At 36.8% G+C, this 22,314-nt stretch overlaps 1 protein-coding gene across 5 annotated transcripts in view; it reads left to right on the top strand.

The window, feature by feature from the left end:
- The window catches only part of Eya1 (EYA transcriptional coactivator and phosphatase 1), a 140,954-nt gene that overhangs the window by 70,171 nt on the left and 48,469 nt on the right, over positions 1 to 22,314 (top strand). For 3 of the 5 annotated variants that reach the window (XM_013028424.1, XM_013028422.1, XM_013028423.1), the window contains 2 exons: positions 6,332 to 6,471; positions 8,501 to 8,584. In XM_013028424.1, the coding sequence (XP_012883878.1) occupies positions 6,332 to 6,471; positions 8,501 to 8,584 (224 nt within the window). Of the gene's footprint in view, positions 1 to 5,477; positions 5,482 to 6,331; positions 6,472 to 8,500; positions 8,585 to 22,314 lie in introns of all 5 variants that reach the window. The other 2 variants (XM_013028426.1, XM_013028425.1) reach the window with 1 other exon arrangement.

The following is a 22,314-nucleotide window of genomic DNA, read 5'->3' as shown; positions in this document are numbered from 1 at the left end:
AAAAAGAAGATACCTGGGTTGGTTTTCAGGGACTAATAGAAGTTTCACACTCATAGTGGAGAGAGAGTAAAAGTTGAGAAAAGACATTTGAAAAACAAAGAAGAAATAACATGTCCTAAGTCTTGAAACAGCCTGGCACTTTCAGAGGCTTGAGATAATTAGATTTCTCTGAGGTAGAATATACATAAAGTATTAGAAATAAGGTTTTGGATGACTCTGGGAGACTTTTCCTTTTTTAGAGTATCTAACAGACTGCTGCTAGTGCCATATACAGCTCTAAGTACCTTTGCTCACATCCCAGTTTGATCTTATCTTACTTGCTTTCATTTCACAGATAATGAAACAAAATGGAGCCATTCAAATGACAAAAAAACAACAACAAAAGCATATTATTAGTAGGGAAATGAAGAGTCAATAAAAGCATTTGAGGTTGTAGCTGAGTATCCTAAAAATCTATACTGTCTTTCCTGTTCCATTCTGGAAGTACTGAAGAGATTTGTTTCTTTGTCTGTTTTTAACTCTATGTGATTGATGGTAGTACAGAAAATAGTTAAAAAGCTTGGAGAAGTAATACTGGAAATAGCATGTTATATAATTTAATGACAAAAGCTTATTCCTTTTGAAATGTTTTTATTGCAAAGATACTATACAGAAGGGTTACAATTACATGATGAAGGAAGTGAGTTCATTTCCTATTGAGCATTGTTACCCCCTCCTTTGTTTTCCCCCTAGTATTTCTTCTCTCTCCACCTCCCCACCTCCCTAACTCCTCCATCCCCTGCCCCTGAAGTTGTAAAGTTCATTTTCAACATAGTGTCATGTATGTCTCATTGTTACAATGGGTCAACCTGTATCCCTATTTCACCATTTTGTTATTTCCTTTACCCTCCCCAAATTAGAAAAATGTGTATACATGAGGTAGGACATCGGAGTCAAATACATTGACAACAGGGGTTATACCATGGGGGAAGAACATACAAAAGAAACAAAAAAAAATCACATCGTAGTTAAAAACAACAGCAACAAAGAAAAAAACCCCTTGTATCCATATCTTGGGGTTCATTTTGCTTAGCATCATCTTATATGGTCATGTGTACATAGCTTTTGACCTTTTCTGCTCTCTGGTAAGATTATCCTAGACTTATACTAGTTATTGCAAATAAGGGATACCATGGGACCTATGTTTCTTTGGGTCTGGCTTACTTCACTTAATATAATTTTTTCCAAGTCTTTCTATTTCCTAACAAATGGGGTGGTGTCATTCTTTCTGATGGAGGCATAGAATTCCATTGTGTATATATCCCACATTTTCTTGATCCATTCATCTACTGAGGGGCATCTGGGTTGGTTCCATATCTTAGCTATGGTGAATAATGCTGCAATAAACATAGTTGTGCTGGTAGCTTTAGTATGGCTTTGTTTGTGATCAGTTGGGTAAATGCCCAGAAGTGGGATTGCTGGGTCATGGGGGAGCTCTATGTGGAGTCTTTTGAGGAACCTCCATACTTCAAAAGCTTATTCTTAAACTGAAGGTGTTTAAAGAAAAACATCTATAGAACCTAATTCTGATTTGATAGGCTACAAAAGGAGTTTCTAGATTTGAAAACTGCAGAGGTATTGGTACCACTACTCAGACTTGCTAACAGAGAGAGAGAGCAGATTCATTTTGTCACAAGTTAAAATATGTCCATGGCTATTCAGATGGCATGGTCTTACAAACAGTGGGATACTCAGATCAAGAGGTCCAGAGGAAAAAGTTTGGAGTGATCAACCTTCAGTATCACACAGATACAACCAGCCACTGACAGCTACTGGCAGAGAAAGCGTCTTGGAGAAGCTGCTCAAAATACTGCCCACCTACCAGCTGTCCGTTTACTCATTATTACTAGACTAGCATAAAATTACTTGCTTTAGAATATCACCAACTATGTCACAAAGTGTAACCCTGGCTGACTTTACTCTTTTAATCTTAGAAGATGAATCTTAAAAGATTAAAGATTAGAAGCAGTGCACTGATGAACATACAAATGTACACTCTTGCTTGTCCTAGGCCAACTCTGTGAGTGTAACTGGTAGAAAACACCAAGCTTTTGGGTTAATGACATGGAGGGAATATCATGAAGCAGGAGTCAAGGAAGTCAAGATGATCTAATGTGTTCATGGTTTAAAAGAGGGCAGGGTCAATACAACCACCGAGGAGTCAGAGAGGATGGAGAACTCAAAAATCTTTCATAGATTTTCTCATTATGCAGTCACCAGTAACCTTGTAGAATTTCCTTCGTACTTACATTTGTATCTTCTCAATCCTATTCTCGATACTATTGCCATGTGTATCAAGTACTTCTTTCACTCCAAATCTGAAGCGCTCTTGGGTTCAATGTTTGTTTTGCCTTTCTCTTGTCTGATCTGAACTTATTCAATTACTATCCTTCTTGATGTACATCTTCCTTTATAATGTGCCAACCTTTGTTTTCTCCTCACACCTCACTTATCTTTTTCTGTCCAATTCCTCTATGCACACTGCATTTCTTTAAATACATTCATTCTTTACTTATAAATGATGTCAGTTTTATATCCATACCTTCTTTTCTGTTCTTTCATGCTTCATAGAAGTCTAGCCATCTACTGGACATTTTTATTTAGATGCCAGGAAACTCTACAAATTTAGTATATACAGTGCAAAACTTCTCATGTGCAATTCTTTCTTCCTAAATTTCTTATTTAGTATTTCAATCTACCTAATTAATTTCCAAAGCACTTGTCTCCCTTCTTCCTTCCCTACTTAGTTATTGCTTTTACCTACTGATGACACTGCAAACCTCTCACAGCAATCACTGCTTTAACCTATCACCTATGTCTAGATCACTGCCATCCTTCACATGGTCTCTGAATTATCCTGCTTCCCATCTTCTTTTCTTAGTTGGGATTATCTCCATCCTCTTGTCACACTGAAGCTAGAGTCCTCATGTCCTTGTTGAAGCCTTATCTTTCGGCTTCCTTGTTTTGCTCTTTAGCAGATGAGAACCAGATTGAAGTTTTTTTAAATTTTTATTGTTTGATTGTTGTTTCTTACAGTTCATAACCGTAAGATACTTTCTCTGTACCTTTGTGTACACATGCCCCTGACTGGAACACATTTAAATCTATAGTCTATCTTTACTGTTGAATTTGTCCACCATCTTCAAGAAGCTTCTGTAACCCTGTGAACCTGAGTTATGTAGACTTTCTCCAAGGTCTTCTAGCATTCTACTATCCTCATGTTACAAACATTTCCTTTGTTTTGAAAGTTTTCTTTTCTTTTTCTCTATGATTCTATATCTTCCTCTGAGTTTTATGCTCTAAGAAGATAGATATTGAATCTGTTTGATACATCAATATATTCCAGGCTCTTAGTACTTGTGCCTAGAATAGTTGGAACATAGCATCCAGTCAGTGCTCAAGTAAAATGAATGCCCCTCAACATATTTTCACATCCATTATCTCAGTGGGAGAGAAGCTGAACAATTTGGAAAAGGTTTTAAGGAAACATGAGCTGCTAGTGGATTAGAAGATTAAATTATTAGAGTTGTTTTGCCCTAGTTGGAGGAAGAAGTTAGAATCAGGAAAGCTGGTTAAGAGAGTTAAAAGTATTCAATCCCATCCCAAGGAACAAAAAGGAAAAACACACAAACAAGCTTTTGTATCATTTTAAATTTTCTAACCAATAGAAGCTTGTAAGTAATAAATGTGTGTATATATTAAGATTCAAAGGTGTCAGATTGTCCATCTTTTAGACATTCTTTCTTCCACCTGGAAAAACTTTAGATAATATGATTTAAAAATTTGCCTACTTTGTTCAGTGAATTTATTTTCTTTGAGAGAAACCTACAGAATTGAAATTTTGGTTTAATTATAGTTTTTCTATCCATTTCCCCAAATGAGGTGAATATATGTTTTAAAAGTTTATTTTGTATTTTAAAGAAGGGATAAAGTAAGTACCAAAAATAAAGAAATGAGTAATTAGTAAGAGGCAATCTAAGCCAAGAAGACCTAGGTAAAATAAAGTACTTTGAGAACAAAATTAAACTATGCAGAAATAAGGCAGAAATCATACTGTTACTAGATACTTTGTTTGGTGTATTTTAGCTCTTGTCAAATAGGAACTTGTAAAAGCTGGGGAGCTCACATTCAAGGTAGATTTTATAATGAAATACGTAAAGCACTCACTGAATCTGATGTTAACTCTGCCAGCTATGAAATGAATGCTTTGCCATGGAATATATTATCGTGTGTTCTGTCTCCAATGGGGCTCCTTAGATTCCACACCAAGATGTACATTACAGGATATCATTAAAAGAAAGACTAGACTGATGATCTACCATTGAGCCCCGCTTCTGCCCCTGAGTACAATTACTACATACTAAAATTTTAAAACAAAATAGAGGATAGGAAAGTCAGGCTATGGAGGTTACTAAAAGAAAGAGGGGAATGCTAACAAAGAAGGCAGCTGAGGATGGATGTAGTCAAAATACTTTGCATATGAAAACAGGACAGTGGAACCTTTGACATTGTTTTAGCAAGCCAGGAGAGAAGTTAGGGAAGGGGGAAAGAAGGGGGAAAGTTTGATGGGGACACATTTATGTATACATGGAGATGGCACCATGCTATCCCCCTTGTACAATGAATGCATGCTAATTAAAAAAGGAAGGCTAAATTTTTCTGCAAAAATACAACTGTGAATCCACTTCACTACTCAAAATGTATTTATTTAGAGCCCCCAAGTCTCTGTAAAATATGGAGGAGACATGCTTGGTTTGTTCAAGAGAGAAAGCCTTCCTCTCCTACCACTGCAACCAAAGGATATTAATGTAGATTTAGAGAATAGTTAATTTTGACCAGTCAGCATCATATTCTAACAGTTCTGTGAGATGTACTGGCTCAAAACTACATCCCAAGGTACCAAATACATTAACCTCCTGACTAGAGTTGCTTTGGACTCTTGGGCCATAATTGAATGATACGGTTGTAGCTCATTTATGGTGGTTTCAATGTATCAGAATCACATAGTTTATATGAGGAATTTGCTAGGTTGATTGAGATAGAAAAACACATAATTGTCTCATCTATAAGTGGTGGGAATCTATTTAGTTGTCAAGATGTGATTTAGAAATGGAATTTATTCTGTAGAGATCTATTCCTATCTACTCTGACTCAGCGCTTTGAAGAAGCATTTAAACTTGGGAGTAATGCTGAGACCGCGCTGTCTTGACACATGCACAGCGTTGATGGTAGACTCTTGGCTGAATGTAATAATAAATTAATAAGGGCTACTAGTCCTTCAGTTGCTTGCCATAATTTTGTGGTGGAATAACAGTCAAGAACACCACAATGAAAACAATCATTCATGTTAGATTGAGAAATTCCCACCTTTATCTAGTAAAGAAATCTGACAGACGGCCTTTGGGGAAAAGCCAGCACACTGGACATCTGGAACTTAGGGAGGTGGCTGATTATCTGATGTAAGTACCGGATAGACTAAGAAAAACCTGCCTAAGAGGTGAGCATGAATAGTGTTTTTGTTCATTCTGGACACAGGATAAGAATCTCCTTCAGCTACACAGAACTGCTCAGCTCTTCCTTCCAGCCATTTGGGAGTTGTTCTTTATTTTGTGGTTTCTATGTAATTATTTCAGTGGTTTCTCTGAGGTAGCCAGATGGGTAATTATAAGGTGCTGCCTAGTTTGAGATGTTTGGTTCAAAGAGACTAAGACATAGGAGAAGCCTGTGATAGTACTTACTGTGCTAGGTGTGGGTGTTCTCCATATATCTGCTCTCGCTTCCTTATTGTTAGTAAAATGTGGCAGAAAGCAGAGATTTTAGATTTTTCAAAGAAAAAAAATCTGTCTGATGACCCAATTTTTTCCTGCCTCAGAACTGGTAACCTTTTTTTTTTTTCCATCTCTCTCCCTGAACTAGAATCATTTTGATAGCTGGGAAAGCACAAGCTGGGGTAAATGTTGGAACCTCTCAGGATGGCCAAGTACCATTTGTAGAGAGAGAAAAATAGCTTGGGGAATTGGGATTGGGGCAGCACTGTCTAATCACAGGAAAATCTAGGTTAGATAGTACAACCTGCTTTTTGTTTCCTCTAATTAAATATCAAAGGTTTCTAAACAAATCAGGAATCAGGTATCTCATATATTATGTTCCAATGCCAATAAAAGAGAATGTAGAATGTAAGCAGAATGGAATGTGCTTTACTCTTCAAACTTCCTCCTGAATTAAAAGAAGGTTGATCTTGGCACTATAGCCTGTGAACTTTAAGATGAAAGTCCTTCCTATGTTCTTACAGAGTACAGTACAATCCACAGCCCATCAACACCCATTAAAGATTCAGATTCTGATCGATTACGTCGAGGTTCAGATGGGAAATCACGTGGACGAGGCAGAAGAAACAATAATCCTTCACCTCCTCCAGATTCTGATCTTGAGGTATGTCATCATCCATACATAGGTAAAGAACAAAATATCATTTATGGTTTTATAGAACTGTTAGGTGAACAGCAATGGCTATTACCCAAAAGCTTTTGGTTACTGCTTTCTTTTTTATACTAATACTTGGTAGAACAATTTTTCTTTTTTTCACATTAGTGAAAATATGCAGTCGTTTTGTTGATGTCATAATTGTTTTTGGTCTTGTTTTGTTTTGGTAGTGCTTGGGGGGGCGGGGGGAGGGTAGGTAGATGCTAGCATCTTGTTTATGGTAGGAGGGCTCTAACATGCAGCTACATGCTCAGCTCTGTGAAATTCTTTGTTTTCTTTCATATTGACTATAAAATTTATAAAATTCTTTATAAAAGAAGTGAGCTATGTAATTCAGGCTGAACAAAATTCTGTCGTACTGTTTTGTACCATTGCCATTTCAATTAAGTCAGTGCCACACTGAAAATGCTTAATAAAGTCCACTTTGAAACTGAAGACCCACTTGTGTATATTGAGAAAGTAAAACCTGGAATGTTCTACACTAAATGGTAATCAGTTCCTCAGACATGTTTTGGTGAAGTTCAAAGCTGGAGGGATTAAGTAAGAGCTGAAAGGGTGGCACATTTCACAATCTTCCCATCCACTGCAATTAGGTTTCTGCTCTTTTGCCAAAGTGAAATCTGATGGTGGAAAACATGATGATTTTGGCCAAAACGATGAACATTTTTCCAGCAGCATTTATGTACACAAATATGTACTGGTGTGAGTGGGAATGGGAAGAAAGACAAGCAGTCTTGGGAGGCTTTCTCTTGTGTCTTCAATGTTTTTTTAAATAAATTCTTCCAAATACTACTTAACATTCATTATACTGAAGACCGAAGTACACTTAAGTCTTCCCTCAGTAGTCGTCCTTTAGTATCCACAGGAGAACCTTACTAGAACCTCCACTGAAGATACTAACATCCATGGCTGCTCAGGTCCCTTGTATATGCGATAGGATTTACAAATACAGTCTTTCTTTAAATCACTACTACACTGCTTCTGCAACCTCTCTAGAGTACTCTGCATACCAAATACTCATATAATGTAAAGGTAATATAAGTCGTTATTGTCCTGTATTGTTTAACAAGGAAAGCTAAGCCTGCATATGTTCCAGACACACATAATATTCAAGTATTTTTCTGTCCTTGAAAAGAATAGATTAACAAGGTCTAATTCTGTAGCTCATCCCTTTTATAACTACCTAATGGTTAACGTACAGTGAATAGATTAAGCAAAGTTTTAATTTCTGCATACAAATTTTAATATTTAGCTTGATAAGAATAAACATAAAATTAGTTATTATACCACTTGTTAATGAATGAAGGACTGAGAAAAGGTCAACACAGTGACTTTTAATTAACTGCTCTTTGCTTTCTCAAGTTATAAAAAGATGATAATTCACTTTGTACTTTCTTAGAACTGATACAGATTTTATTCACAAGCAAGAAGACATATTATTTATTTTCTATATTTACATTGATGTTAGTATACTTATCCTCAAGTACCTCATTTGAGGTTATATGTAAAAACAACAACAACAAGATTGGGAGATACTCTTTGAAATAGTTTTGTTTAAGAAAAGGGTGAATTAGCTAGGCCTTGTTGGCTCATATCTATAATCCTCGCTACTCAGGTTGAGATCTGAAGAACACAGTTCAAAGCCAGCCCAGAAAGAAAAGCCTCTGTGAGACTTTTATCTCTAACTAACCACTCAAAAATTAGAAGTGGAGCTGTGGCTCCAAGTGGTAGATCCATAGTCTTGAGCAGAAGAGTTCAGGGGCAGCACCAGGCCCTGAGTTTAAGCCAATGACAACAATAAATAAATAAACAAATAAAGCCAATGACAGACAGGAAAGAAAGAAAGAATAACAAAAGAAAAGAAGAAAATGGTAAATTGATATTTTTCATCTATCTCAATTTCAAGCAATTTGAAGCAAATTGAATAACAGTTTTCTCAATGAAGCAAAGATATATTGATCTGATTCTTCCTTTGTAGAGAGTGTTCATCTGGGACTTGGATGAGACAATCATCGTTTTCCATTCCTTGTTGACAGGATCCTATGCCAACAGATATGGGAGGGTGAGTTCTGCCTGGCGTCAATTTTGCATTTCTTTGCAGTAAATAGGCATAGAATGAATACAGATGTCCAGATAAATGCAATTTTAATTTAAGTAATGCATTTTAAATTATAAAATGGGAAACAATTTATTGATACAGTTCAAATGTATAGAATAAGCAAAACACATAAGTGAACAGAAAAGAGATGACTTTTTTAGTCTTTTTTTGACTTTTTTAGTCTTAACAGTAAAATATGCTTTATATGATTGAGTATATGTTTATTTCCAACGCTAATGTGTCAGAAATAATATTCACTACAGTGAATGTTATTTACTTTATAAAACAACAATCACTAAAGTGACTGAATGCTTTTTAAAATATAGAGGTGAGATCTTTTTCTGCTGAATGCTTTAGATGCCTGACTTTTATTCCCAAATGGGACAGTTATTTAATTGATTATTGCCTTTAGTGATTAACAGTGGTGGTATTTTACTTTGAGAATACCTGTGGTGATGTTTATATATGCTTCTTTACTGTTAAGGCTAAATTTATTTGAATGGTATATGATATTGAGCCCCTGGATGACTATGAATAATACATTCATATGAGAGTTTATTAAAATATTTACCTCAGTGTTGCAGCTAAACAATAAAATCAGAGAACACAGAAGGAAAAAAAAGATGTAATTTTCATTTTCAGGTTCTGGTACTGTAGTTATGTGTGGAGAATAGATGACAGGTGAAGAAAACTGGGTATCCAGATAGGTAACATGAGGGGTTCTATGAATCACTGGCAACAGAGATGGAGAGAAATGGATTGGGTTCTGGATTATACTGCAGGTATTGGCTTTTGAAGTGATTTTAGTTGGAGCAGTAGGTGTGATAGAGAAGAATGGCAGGTGATTTCTACATTGTGCCTGAGCAACGGAAAGAATAGTCATGTGTTTGTTCAGATGGGAAGAAAAGCTGATATGGATGGAAAATAGAAAGTATGGAGTTAGACACAATTGAGATGCCTGTTAGATACCAGGTCCAGGCAAGGAGGCAACTGGAAGAGGAGCCCAAGGCACCCATGAGGTCTGCAGATTTAGAGTCAACAATGCACGATGTAGGGCTCAAACCTCCTAGTCTCTTGTTTTATTTCTTCTAACACTCACTGAGTGCCTTCTTTGTATAAAACACTGTTGTCAACCTGTTGTCTCACTGCCTGAAGCATTCTTTCCTGCCCGAGTGGCTTTGGAAGATACATTGCCAAGATATCCAGTCAGCCAAAAGCACTGGAGAAAGCTTACTTAATGCTGTACTCCTCAGGGAGCATTTAGGGTTGAGAAGAATTTATGATAATCAAGACATGTAAAAGTGTGAGCCTCAACCAAGATTCCTCCAAACAGTAATAATCACCAGGCTGATGAGAGTGGTTTGTATCCCTTTTGTTCCTCTCACATTCTGCAGGCAGCTTAGTGTCAATCTGCTTTCTTCTTTGGAGTGCAGATTTAGTTATGTTCCTGTCCATTGTTGGTGAAGTATGAGGCTAGGCCTTTCTCCACATGCATATAAAGAAATGAATGCCTAACAATGTAGTAGCTGTTCTGTCTCTATGGGAACCAGATACTTGAGAAGTAGCTTAGTCACAGTAGCTTAGACAGTTCAATGAGTGAGCCATTCAGAGAGGGGACACAGGATCCGGTTGATATAATGCAAAATTAGGGCATGTTACAGCAATATGTACTAAAAAAAACGGTTTGAGAATATCCCACCTTTTGTGTAACCCTAGCTGTGGGAAGAAGGCATGTTGGGTGTTATAAGGAAGTGTTGTTTTATAACAAAGGTGATGGGAACAAAAAGAGAGTGCTGGTGCACAGTACAACCTTGACTAAGAAAGGGGAAAACAACAGTGTTGTAGCTGGAAATGAAGTCTATGGATATTATTTTAAGTAAAGATGCTGTTAGTAATATCTGTCCTAGCTGTTTTTGCTTTATATATTTATTTTCAAACTAAATCCAAATTGCTGAATTTCCTGAAAGAAAACTAGTCCTTTAAAAAAAATAGTTCTCCATTGAATGGAGAAATAGACGATCTAATTGTTAATATCAAAGTACACACCTCTACCTTGTATTTAGCTAAGATGCTGATGAGTCAGGTTCACTGGAAGCCTTCCTAGGGTTCCCACACCCAATGGCTCCATTGTTTACCTGCTCTCTTATTGTTTAGCATCTGTGTCTCATAGGAATTTGGGTTAGAATGGATCTTAATGGTATTGAACCTCACTCCTCATTTTATGAAAAATAAAATCTGAATACTACGCTAACGTTTAGGAAAAAAAGATGGCATACAAATCTTAGTCTGTTTCCTTGTACACCTATTAAAAACATTCTCAATGTCCAGCACTCATTTAATGCAACATTAATACTGTAAAATTGCTATGCCCAAGGCTATTTTATAGAGGAGAAGTTGTAAGAGGTTAGAAACCAAATGAATAAAACATTTCGGACTCTGACATAAATTTATATTCAATAAATACTAGATGTATTTGAATATAGGTGAGACAACTAAAAGCAATAAAAACAAAAACCAAAAACCCACCAATGTGTACCAGTGGCTCATACTTATAATTTAGCTATTTGGGTGCCCAGGCAGGAAAATTCATGAGATTCTAATCTGCAATTAGCCAGCAAAAAGCTGGAAGTGGGCTGGGCACTGGTAGCTCTTGCCTAAAATCCTAGCTACTCAGGAGGCTGAGATCTAAGGATCTAATTATTTCCAATTAACTACTAAAAGAGCCAGAAGTGAAGCTGTTACTCAAGTGGTAGAGTGCTAGCCTTGAGGGGAAAAAGAGGTCAGGGATAGCACCTAGGCCCTGAGTTCAAGCCCCAGGAACAGCAGATACACACATGCGTGCTTGTGTGCACGCACGCACACACACACTCACTCTGGAAGGTGGGCCTGTGGCTTATGTGGTAGTACACCAACCTTGAGGGAAAAAGCTAAGTGACAGTGTCCAAGCACTGAGTTTAAGCCCCAAGACCGGGTAGGTATAGGTGCACCCACACCTCAAATATTGGCATGGTATTAAGTAATATGATAGCTTCTTCAAATTTCTCACTATGGAATGATGGAAAAGAGGTGATGACTGAGTTTAAACATATCTAACATACAGTCTCATCTCCATTTTCAGCTCTTTAGGCAAATTATTTATTCTTATTGAACCTAGATTTTCTCATCTGTTAAGCCATCTCATCTTCTTGACTTACAGGATTAAATTGCATCATGAGTTTGAAAGTACACTATCTTACTAATGACAACAACCCATAGCTAGAAAAACATGTCAATTGTTAACTTGTAATGGCTCTTTGAGTATTTGTTTTATAACACACAGAATCTCAATTCTCCCAGTGAGTTTTGGTCCTCTTAACCCTTTTTAGAAAATGTGATCTTGAGGAGGTTAAAAAATTGGAGTGCAGTTTATCTAGACTGTGTCATCAGAACACTTCCATTAGGTGGTAAAACTTTTTTGGGGAGCTGGGGGGACACCACTGAAATTCAGGACCTTTAAAAAGATGGACCATCATCATAGTACAGAGCTAAGGATCCCAGTGTCTTCCCTGGGTTGTAGAGGAATTGGTTCCTTTGTCAATGCAATTGCCCTGTTGGACCATTAATACCAGGGTTTTCAAACTTTCTGTAAAGGGTTATGAGATAGATATTTCAGACACTGTGGGCCATATGCTGGATAGGAGTGTTCAGCTTTGCCCTGGGAAGAGCTAAAGCAGCTATGGCTGGTATATAAACAAATAAATGTGCCATGTTCAAATAAAACTTGATCAATAGCCCTCAAATTTGAATTTTATGTGATTTCCATGTCTTAGGAAATGCTGTTTTTCTGTTTCTTCTTAAAAATCTAGACTAGGGATTGATAGACCATACTCTATAGGCCAAATATGGCTCATGGCCTGATTCTGAGGTAATGATGTTGTTTGACTTGTAAATGGTTATTTTCAAAAGGAATAGCACCAGGAAGAATGTGTGTCAGATACTCCGTATAGCTGGCAAAAATGTGAATATTTTCTATCAATTTCTGAAGAGAAAGGTGAGCCCTGATTCAGCACAGACTCTGAGATTTGCATTTATTCCTTTTATTTTTGCCTTGAGGGCACTGGGACATGACAACATCACTGTGGTGACCCCAGACACCATGTAGGGATCTCCTGAAGCCATAGGGGATCCCACGGAAGCTCAGGCCAGCACATATCTTTATCAGGGAAAATAAAAATGGCTAAACAAGCAGGCTTAAAAAGTAAGAGTACAAACACAATACAAGTGTGTTTCTTTCTGATTTGATAGTATAGAGTAGAATATTCCAGGTTGCTTAGCTTGGGAAGATTTAGAGGTGCAGATAATTGTCACCATAACTTTAGCATGAGGGTTTTGAGGTTTTCAGGATTGTTGTCATCAGTAATCAGCCCACAGAAAGAAAAGGCGAGGGACCACATGAATGGGAGCTTTGTGGACCAGGCTGAGGAGTGCATATCTCCCTCTGTCCATGACATTGGACTTGACCTTCTAGCCCAGCACCAGGGAGGCTGAGCAGTGTGGTATCTGTGTGCACATGAATAAACTGAGAATGGATGTTCATGAATGGACAGCATCACAACTGTTGTCCTCAACTCCATTCATGAGTGAACCTCAAATCTCACTTTCAAATCCTCTGGGACTCTGGCTATCCTTACAGAGCAGAGTCTAAGCCTGTAGCTGGGAGCCTCCAAAGTCATAAGAAATCAGTGCAATCTCAAAGGAGGATACCCTGTTTTGTTTATCTTCATATATCCATACTTGAATTAAATCAAAATGACAACATATCATTTTATATATAATGATCCCTGATGAACAGGAGTCATCCTAGCTCCCAACGACATGCTGTCTTGCTATGTCCAACCACCCCCCTTTACCCTAGAGCCTTAGGAAAGCACCTGGAGTATCTGCTGCACTTCTGCTGTCTTAACCTTCCCACCTCAGATTAGAAGTAATGATGGCACTGTTAGGAGAAGAGTGTGAAAAATCTAGAAGAGTGTGAAAAATCTTGAGGACACTATAGAAATAAATGTTAGTATTGTTAGTTTGGGGGCCCCAAGAAGGGAGTGGACATATTTTATGATTTCCAGAAGCAGCAGAAGAGATGTGGAGGTCAAAAATAGTACAAGTAGCCAAAATCTGTAGAGAAAAAGTGTGTGTGTGTGAGTGTGTGTGTGTATATACATACATATACCTAGTTAGGGGCTCACACTTGGAGAGAATGAATATGTTAAAGTAGCAACAAAACATTACACTTTCATTCTTTTGTTCAGCTCTTAAAATTTGTACTGCTATCACACATATCTTTATCTTTTTAAAAATGAGGACATTTGGCTCTGAAAAATTAAATTATTCATATGGATGCTGGTGGCTCACGCCTGTAATCTTAGCTGAGATCTGAGGATCGAAGTTCAAAGCCAGCCTCGGCAGCAAAGTCCATGAGACTCTTACCTCCAATAAACTACTCAGAAAAAGCCAGAAATAGTGCTATGGCTCAAGTGGTAGAGTGCTAGCCTTGAGTATAATGAAGCTCAGGAACAAGACCCATGGCTTGATTTCAGGCCCCAGAATTGGCAAAATAAAAAATAAAATAATATAAATTATTGACTAAAGAAAGCATCTCCATGGGGCTGGAAAGGTGGCTTAGTGGTATAGCGCTTGCCTTGCATGCATGAGGCCCTGGGTTTGATTCCTCAGCACCACATAAGCAAAAAGAAAAAAGCCAGAAGTGGCGCTATGGCTCAAGTGGTAGAGCGCTAGCCTTGAGCTGAAGAGCTGAGGGACAGCGCCCAGGCCCAGAGTTCAGGCCCCACGACCGGACAAAAAAAAAAAAAAAAGCATCTCCATCAACTGGCAATGCAAGGATTGCAATCTAGTGTTTTGAGTGGTCCTTTGCCCTGTACACAGCACTGAGTGACAGGACTTTATGCTGTAGGCTAGGGGATGCCAAGAGCGATCTGAAACATCAGAGTGACATGATGGACATGTACAATCAGGAAGAGAAATCTGATGGCAAATTAAAAATTCTTGTGCAGTGCTCCTGGTAGGAAATAATGAAGGCCTAAATAGTGGCTGTAACACTAGAAAGGAGCAGAGAGATAGGAGAGTGGTTACAAATGAAATCTTGATAGGTCTTTTGATTGGATTTAGCTGTTTAGCCTTTTCCTTGGCATGGAGTGGGTTTCAGATGTTTAGGCCAATTGGCCAGGTCCACTCTGGCATTCTTTCTCTCCTTCCACCCTGTTGTACCACTTCTTGGCACTTGTCCTATGTTTGGGATTCAATGGTTTTTTTCTTCACAATCAAAATTAATCTTTGGAATGATGAAGTTCTTTCTCTTAATTATTTACATGGGAATTTGAGCATGTTGAAAGGGAATTTCTCAAGGAGAAAATTCACACAGTGGAGTGTCAGGTATCTAATCAGTAAAAACTACCTGATTAACACCACCCTGGAGTTGGATTTTTTTTCCAAGTCATTCAGGCAACAGTTCAGCCATGACTCATTTTTCACATGCATATGATCCCTTACTGTAATCCAGATTACTTCTTAATTGGCATCAGATTTATGCCCAACTCTCCAAACTTGACATCTTACTACAGCTGTCCAATGATAGAACCTTCACCAATTTGAAAAATATGAATATACTTTAAAAACTATTGATATCTTTAGACAACAGAAAGGACATTGTTGGATGTCTGGGCTCTCCTGGGTTGAACTTATCATTTAAATAAAAATGTTAATGTTTTGAAAGAAAAATAATATTTCAGCATATAATTTTTCTCTTTTCTCAGATAAGGGAGCTCATTTGCAAAGCTTCCTTAATCCTTCCCCAGTAAACAACCATCAAGAGGCCTTGAGAAAATAAACCCTATTGGGACAGAGTGCCCATTCCTGTTTTTTCAGCCTTTTTCCCCCCAAACAAAAGATCTTGGGTAGGGAGAATTTTTAAATGACACCCAAGCCCTGTTTGTAGATGTAATATTAGCATTATAAATAAGCATTATAAACATAAGGGATCTAAAACATGTATTGCCCAACAGCTAGTCCTTGATCTGAGCATACTTAAGAAGATTTTTAAATGGAGCTACACATTCTCCTTAACCAGCTTGTTTTGTTAGCATAAGGCCTCTCTAGGACACTACAGCTCTCAGTTATTGCTGCTGGTAGAGGGAGGCTTAGGGGCCCATGTAGAATCTAGAATCCATGCAGATAGTTCTTAGAAATGTAATTGTTTGTTGCACAGTATCACCATGTCCAAGTAACTGATCTTGTCATAGTTTCTGAAGAGGCTGAAACATCTTCTAAAAGTTCTTTCTAACCTAAAATTAATAAATAACACTTATTTTATTTTATCATTAATACTTTTTTTTAATTGTGAAAATACTGTACAGAGGGATTACAATTACATGAGTAAGGAAATGAGTACATTTCTTATCAAGCATTGTTGCCTCCTCCTTTGTTTCCCCTTACCATCCCTGCCTTCCCATATCCCCCCACAAATCCCCTCCCCCATCCCCCCAAAGTTGTAAAGTTCATTTTTCTACATAATGTCTTTTATATCTCATTGTTGCAATGGGTCCACCTGTATCCCTGCTTAAACAATTTGTTTTTTCCCTTCCCCTCCACATATTATACCAACATCAAATACAGTGAAAACAGGGGTTATAACACTTTTTAAGAACGTGATATATTCTAATTTGTGATCCAAAGTAGTAAGGCAATTGCTGGAATTGTGTAGTCCAGGAGGAGCTACACAAAAGACATTTCTCATGCATTTTGCTTGTGTTTGTAAGCTGTGAATCATATTGGAATAATAATTAAAAGGCAAGATTCATTTTCGTATTTATCTAGTTTTTAGCGTGAACAGATAAGTACATTGCAGAGCACCATTACTAACTTCGAATTCTGTAGTCATCTAAAACTCAAACAGTACTTAAGAATTAACTTCTTAAATTAGGTTCTTCAATGTCTGAACCTAAGGAATTTAAATTAAGCACTTTGTTACATCTAGTTATTTACTTTCTTTTACTGTAAGTTTTTTTGTTTTTTAGTATAGAATAGTAAAATGGTAAATAATATAAAGGTATAAGAAGGAATGCCTGGGAAAAGAACATTAAATGAGAGCTCTATTCAAAACAGGAGTCATTTTTCTTTGAACACTGTGCTGGAGTATATGAGCAATAAACACAGGCCCTTCTGTATCAATGTCTGCTGCCCTTTTTAGTTCTTATAATAAACTGAAGTGACTTTTGGACTACACAGATCAAGTGTAATATTTGGTATTTTTGGCATTACTAAATCAATACTAAAAATCTTGAGCCATATCTTTTAAAACATAGTTACATAAAAGATTGAGACACTCTATTGGTTAAATAGTTAGATTTAAGGTACATCAAAGAAGGAGAAAAGATATTTTGATTTTATTTTGGTTATTATTTTAAAGTATAATTCTATGCTCAGAGACATACTAGATCCTATTCTGAAAAGCTAATAAGAGATAGAAACACCTTTCCCTTCAGGTTTCCAGCTCAAAATAACTGTAGACACTCGAAGCCAAAGTAAAATATTGGAGAAAATGAATGTTGGGGTTTTGGGGGGTTGTTTTTTGCCCCCTCAGAAGCAGCCACAATTCTGAAGGGTGTTTTGTGTTAGCCACTAAAACTAGATTACATTGTCACTGGATGCTGGCAAGTAAGAGATGATGCTTTTTTTTAAAACCGTTCTTTGTGATGGTTTTGTTCAATATTTGAGTCTCCCTTAAACCAGTGTGGTAATTTTGTACAGGATGCCAGAATGACATAATTATTTGATACTGAGCAGGTAGAAAACTCTGCAATAGTAACTTCCAGAACTGATCAAAGAACAGTGAGAAAAGTTTGGAAGGGTAGAGGTGTCCACAGGAAACCCACTGTGTTCCTCAGTGTTTCCATCCACGATAAGGCATTAGCCCAGCTGGCTGCAGATAGAACTCAGGGTACTAAAAAGTGTCTTGTAAAGCATGCCATGATTTTTGTTGTTGAAAGCTTTTGTTGGATCTTTTTTTAAACTACTCTCCATAAATGTTTTGCATATTTTAAACTTACTCCCAAGTATCTTATCTTTTTGGTGTTATTATAAATGATCCTTTTTTCCATTATCTCTCTGCTTGTGATTTGTATTTATGATAATGACTTCTACCTATTTACTTATTTGTCACTGACTTATTATTGTGTAGTTTTTGTTGTTGGGACTAAGTCTTTTGAATTTTCAAGTTAGATTCATCATTTCTCAATAGTAAAAGTTTTAGTTACATCTTTTCTTGGTAGTATTTCCCATTGCTGTTCTTTTGTCTTAACAGTGCTGGCGGGTAAATAAAATGCCATATTAAATAATAGACCTGAGGAGGGGAGGGGAGGAAAAGTATTTTGCTGTGAAGGAGATAAAGCTGCTGAATTTACAGGAAAAATATCTACGATTATGCAAGACTGTCCATGAAAGAGTATGTGGCTGCTTTCTGATGTTTTAAGAAAGCTCTGAAAACTTTGCCTGCTTCCTTCTGTGCCAAGCTTTGCTCAGAACAGGGTGACAGAGGAACCCTGGGGCAGGGCCTCTGCAGCTTCCAGCTCGTAAAATTAGATATTGCCTCTGTACCCTCTTCTTCAGTGCCTGAAAGCCAACTTCATAAACATAACTACAACATAAAAAGAGTAACCTCCTGATGAGATTGAGGAAATGTACATAGCACCTTTCATCAGTATTGAATTACTAGAGTTAAGACCAAAGACAATGTATAAACACTAGAATCAGCAATGCAGACCCTACAACATTGCTCATCATACATGGGTGACAAAATAGGCTGAACGACTGACAGCTTCAGCCTGGTCACCAGATTAAAGCCTCCCATGTAAAATGTACCTGATAACCCTCTTCCCCAGGGATCTGGAAACATTAATTCAAGGCTGATTTGAATACTTACATTACAGGGTAAGATCTCATGCTAAATCTTAGGTCTACCTAAATCCTGAAAAGTCTATCAACAGAATTTGTCATAAGTAGTAGATGTTACTCAGGATCTTAGCCTTCTACATAGAGTAGATGACTTTGGGGTAACCATCATTAAAAAGGTCCATGAAAGTGAGTCTGAAAATTGGACTCCCTTGGATCCCTCCCCAAGTACCCACATAATACGCTAAGAGTTACAAGGGCCTTGACTCCTAGAACATAGGACTAGCCACATACCCCTCTACAGCCTGAGTCACCATCTGACACTAACCTAGCCTGACACTAACCAATTGTTCAGAAAGTCAGTCTTTCATGTTTATATGAAACATAAACGTGCTGTGTAGCTGTCATTCTGCCTTCAGGGAGCCAATAAATTAATAAAATAGGCTGTTGCTATGGTATGAAGGAATTCTCAGCCACACTGCCATTGACTGAGCTGATGTTACTCCACATCATTAAGAGTGAAATTGCAGAATCTCTAAAGGATTAAGAATGATAAGCAAGTAACCAGTCTCCTTACATTATTCTTGACAGGTATTTCCTAGAAGCTACAATTATTTAACTAGTGAGAAATCACTACTAATAGGAAGTCAAATGATAACACTAACATAATGGAGCAGGAACAAAAGAAAAATCAGGATCCACAGGAGCCATGCAACCAAAAATGTAACGCCAGAGGCCCTAAATGAGGTGCTTCTAGGATTATCGCTGTTCTTAAATTACGCCAAGCTTTCTCTCTCACAGCTGATCAACATTGCAGTGAAACTCTGTCATTCCTAAATGTATGACAGAAAGATCTCGTGGCTTCAGTTATAAATGTAGGCACTCCTCTGGTTCCTAGAAAGGAACGCTGCATTTGACAAAAATGAGAGAAGTTAACACCAGCAAAGCAGAAATTGGCATATTCTAAACCCTGACTCACTCCTGGGCATAGATTATCCAAGCAAGTTCTAGCCTATTCTCAAGTAAAAGGGGATATCCAAGTCTTTTGCAATTTTGTTTTTTTTCTCTCTCTTTCTTTCTTCCTTCTTTTAGGAGAATTTTAGAAGTATGGTTTGCATATGCTTTAAAATTTCATAATAAATCCTTCAACAATGTTTCACATTGTGATGGTACTCAATATTATTTCAGTTCAGTGAACATTTTATATATTTTGCATTCGTATATATATAGCCCTAAATACATATATATAATATATATATATATAGCTTACTGTAGAAACTTTCACACTTATACAAAAATAGATAGACCCAATGTATAATGAAACCCAAAGTAACCTCTGTAGCTACAATATATATCAAGGTTAGTTATTCACATGTTGTTATCTATATATCTTTACAACACACACCCCAACTGCCCTATTCTATCCCAGGACTTTTGAAGGAAAAATCTCAGATCATATACATTTTAATTTGTATATATTTTAGTGTGTATTTAAGGCTCTGTTAAAAGAAAAATTTTAGGACAGAAATAATAGTACATAACAATGTAAGTATCTTTGCCAACTAGCAAAATTATCATTAAATATTTAATAGTAATATATGGTTTTTAAAAATGTTTACTTTTAACTGAGAAGACATAAATGTTACCTTATTAGCCATTTTTAAGTACAAAGTTGGGTAGTATTATGTACCTTTGCATTGTTGTGTTACCAATCTCCATAAATTCTCAATCTTATAAAACAAAAGGTCTATATCCATTCAAACTTCCCATTCTCCCCTACTATCAGTTCCTGGAAAATTCTCTTCTTTCTGTCTCTGTGAATCTTGCTACTTCTTTCAATGAAACCATACAGTATTTGTCTTTTTAGTGACTGGTGTATTTCACTTAACATGATGTCTTCAAGGTTTAGTCCTGTTGTGGCAAGAATAGAATTTTCTTCCTTCCTAGTTAGTTAATTAATTTTTAACACAGGGTCTTATTGTGTAGCTCTGGCTAGCCTGTGTTATGTTATGTTACATAACAGTTATGTAACATAACATAATACAGGCTAGCCCTGAACTGTCCATTTTCCTGCCTCAAGCTCCTGAGTGCTGAATATACCACTGTATCTGAAAGGATTTCCTTTCTTTTCAAGGCTAAATAATATTCAGTTGTGTGTGCGCACCACACTTTGTTAGTCATTCATCCATCAGTGAATATTTGACTTGCTTGTACATTTGACTGTTCCAAGAGTTCTTAGAAATATAACAGTTCTTTATATATTTTAGATACTGACCAGACATGTGACTTGCAAATATTTTCTCCAATTTTGTAGGTTATCTTTTCAACTCAGTTAATTGTGCCCTTTGATGTACATCAGTTTTTAATTTTGATCCTGTCAAATTTAGGAATTCTTTTGTTCCCTGTACCTTTGGTGTCATACAAAGGTACATACCCTGTACCTTTGCCATTTCCAGTGTCTTGAAGCTTTTCCCCTGAGAGTTTTAGAGCTTAGTGCTTTCAGTGAGTTTTAGAGCAAGATCTTTGTGACCTATTTTGAGTGAATTTTTCTGTATGAAAAAGGTAATGATCAAACTTCATTCTTCTACATATTGATACCCAGTTTTCCAAGCACCATTTGCAGAAAAGCTTGTCATGTCCTCATTGAAAAGTCTTGCACCCTTGTTAAAATCATTTGGCCATATATTCAAGGGTTTATTTCTGTTCTTCCTATTCTGTTTGCCTATACATCCATATCTGCACCAAATGCACATTCTTTTCATTAATGCAAACTTACATTCAGTTTTGAAACTATAAAATTTGATACTTCTAAGTTTGTTACTTTTCAAGATTGTGATGGCTGGTTAGGTTCCCATATCAAATTTAGGATGGCTTTTGTTGTCATTTTTGTTTTATTCTGCAAAGGATTAACACAATATGTGTTTGCTAGGGACTATGTTAAATCTATAAATAACTCTGGTTAGTGTTAACATTATGATATTTAGTCTTACATAAATGAAAATAGGATGCCTTTCTATTTATGTCTTCTTAACTGTCATCCAGCAATATTTTGTAGTTTCAATATACAAATCTTTGCTTCTGTTTGGTTTATTCCTAAAGTACTTTTTGTAGTTGCTGTTATAAATAGAATTGTTTTTTGGTGTTTTTCGCTTGTATTTTGATGGTCGTGGGGCTTGTACTCAGGGCCTGGGCACTGTCCCTGAGCCTCTTCATGCTTAAGGCTTGTGCTCCATCTGAGCCATGGTGCCACTTCCAGCTTTTTCTGAGTAGATTATTGGAGATAAAAGTCTCATGGACTGCCGTGCCATGGTTGGCTTCAAACCCCAATCCTCAGATCTTAGCCTCCTGAGTAGCTAAGATTACAGGTGTGATGCACTGGCACCTGGCTTTTTATTTTATTTTTTAGTCTCCTTCCCAGATTAACCATTGTTAGTACACAGAAATACAACTAATTTTTGTGCATGTTGATTATGTACCTTACAATGATGCTAAATTTGTTTCTGCTATTAATTTTCTTTTTGTTTGATGTTTTCTAAATATACAAACATACTGCAAACAAGTCAATCTTGCTTTATTTTTTATTTTATTTTTTTTTATTGTGAGAATACCGTACAGAGGAGTTACAATTACATGGGCAAGATAATGAGTACATTTCTTATGAAGCATTGTCTAATTACTTGCTCAGGTCAGATCTTCCAGCACTATTAAATAGATATGGCAAAAGCAATCATTTTGTCTTGCTATTGATCATACAG

The sequence above is a fragment of the Dipodomys ordii genome, unplaced genomic scaffold (assembly GCF_000151885.1).
Source record: "Dipodomys ordii isolate 6190 unplaced genomic scaffold, Dord_2.0 Scaffold109, whole genome shotgun sequence".
In the NCBI taxonomy this organism is placed as follows: domain Eukaryota; kingdom Metazoa; phylum Chordata; class Mammalia; order Rodentia; family Heteromyidae; genus Dipodomys; species Dipodomys ordii.
The sequence above is the reverse complement of the archived record's forward strand: the minus strand, read 5'-3'. Positions and strand labels throughout refer to the sequence as shown.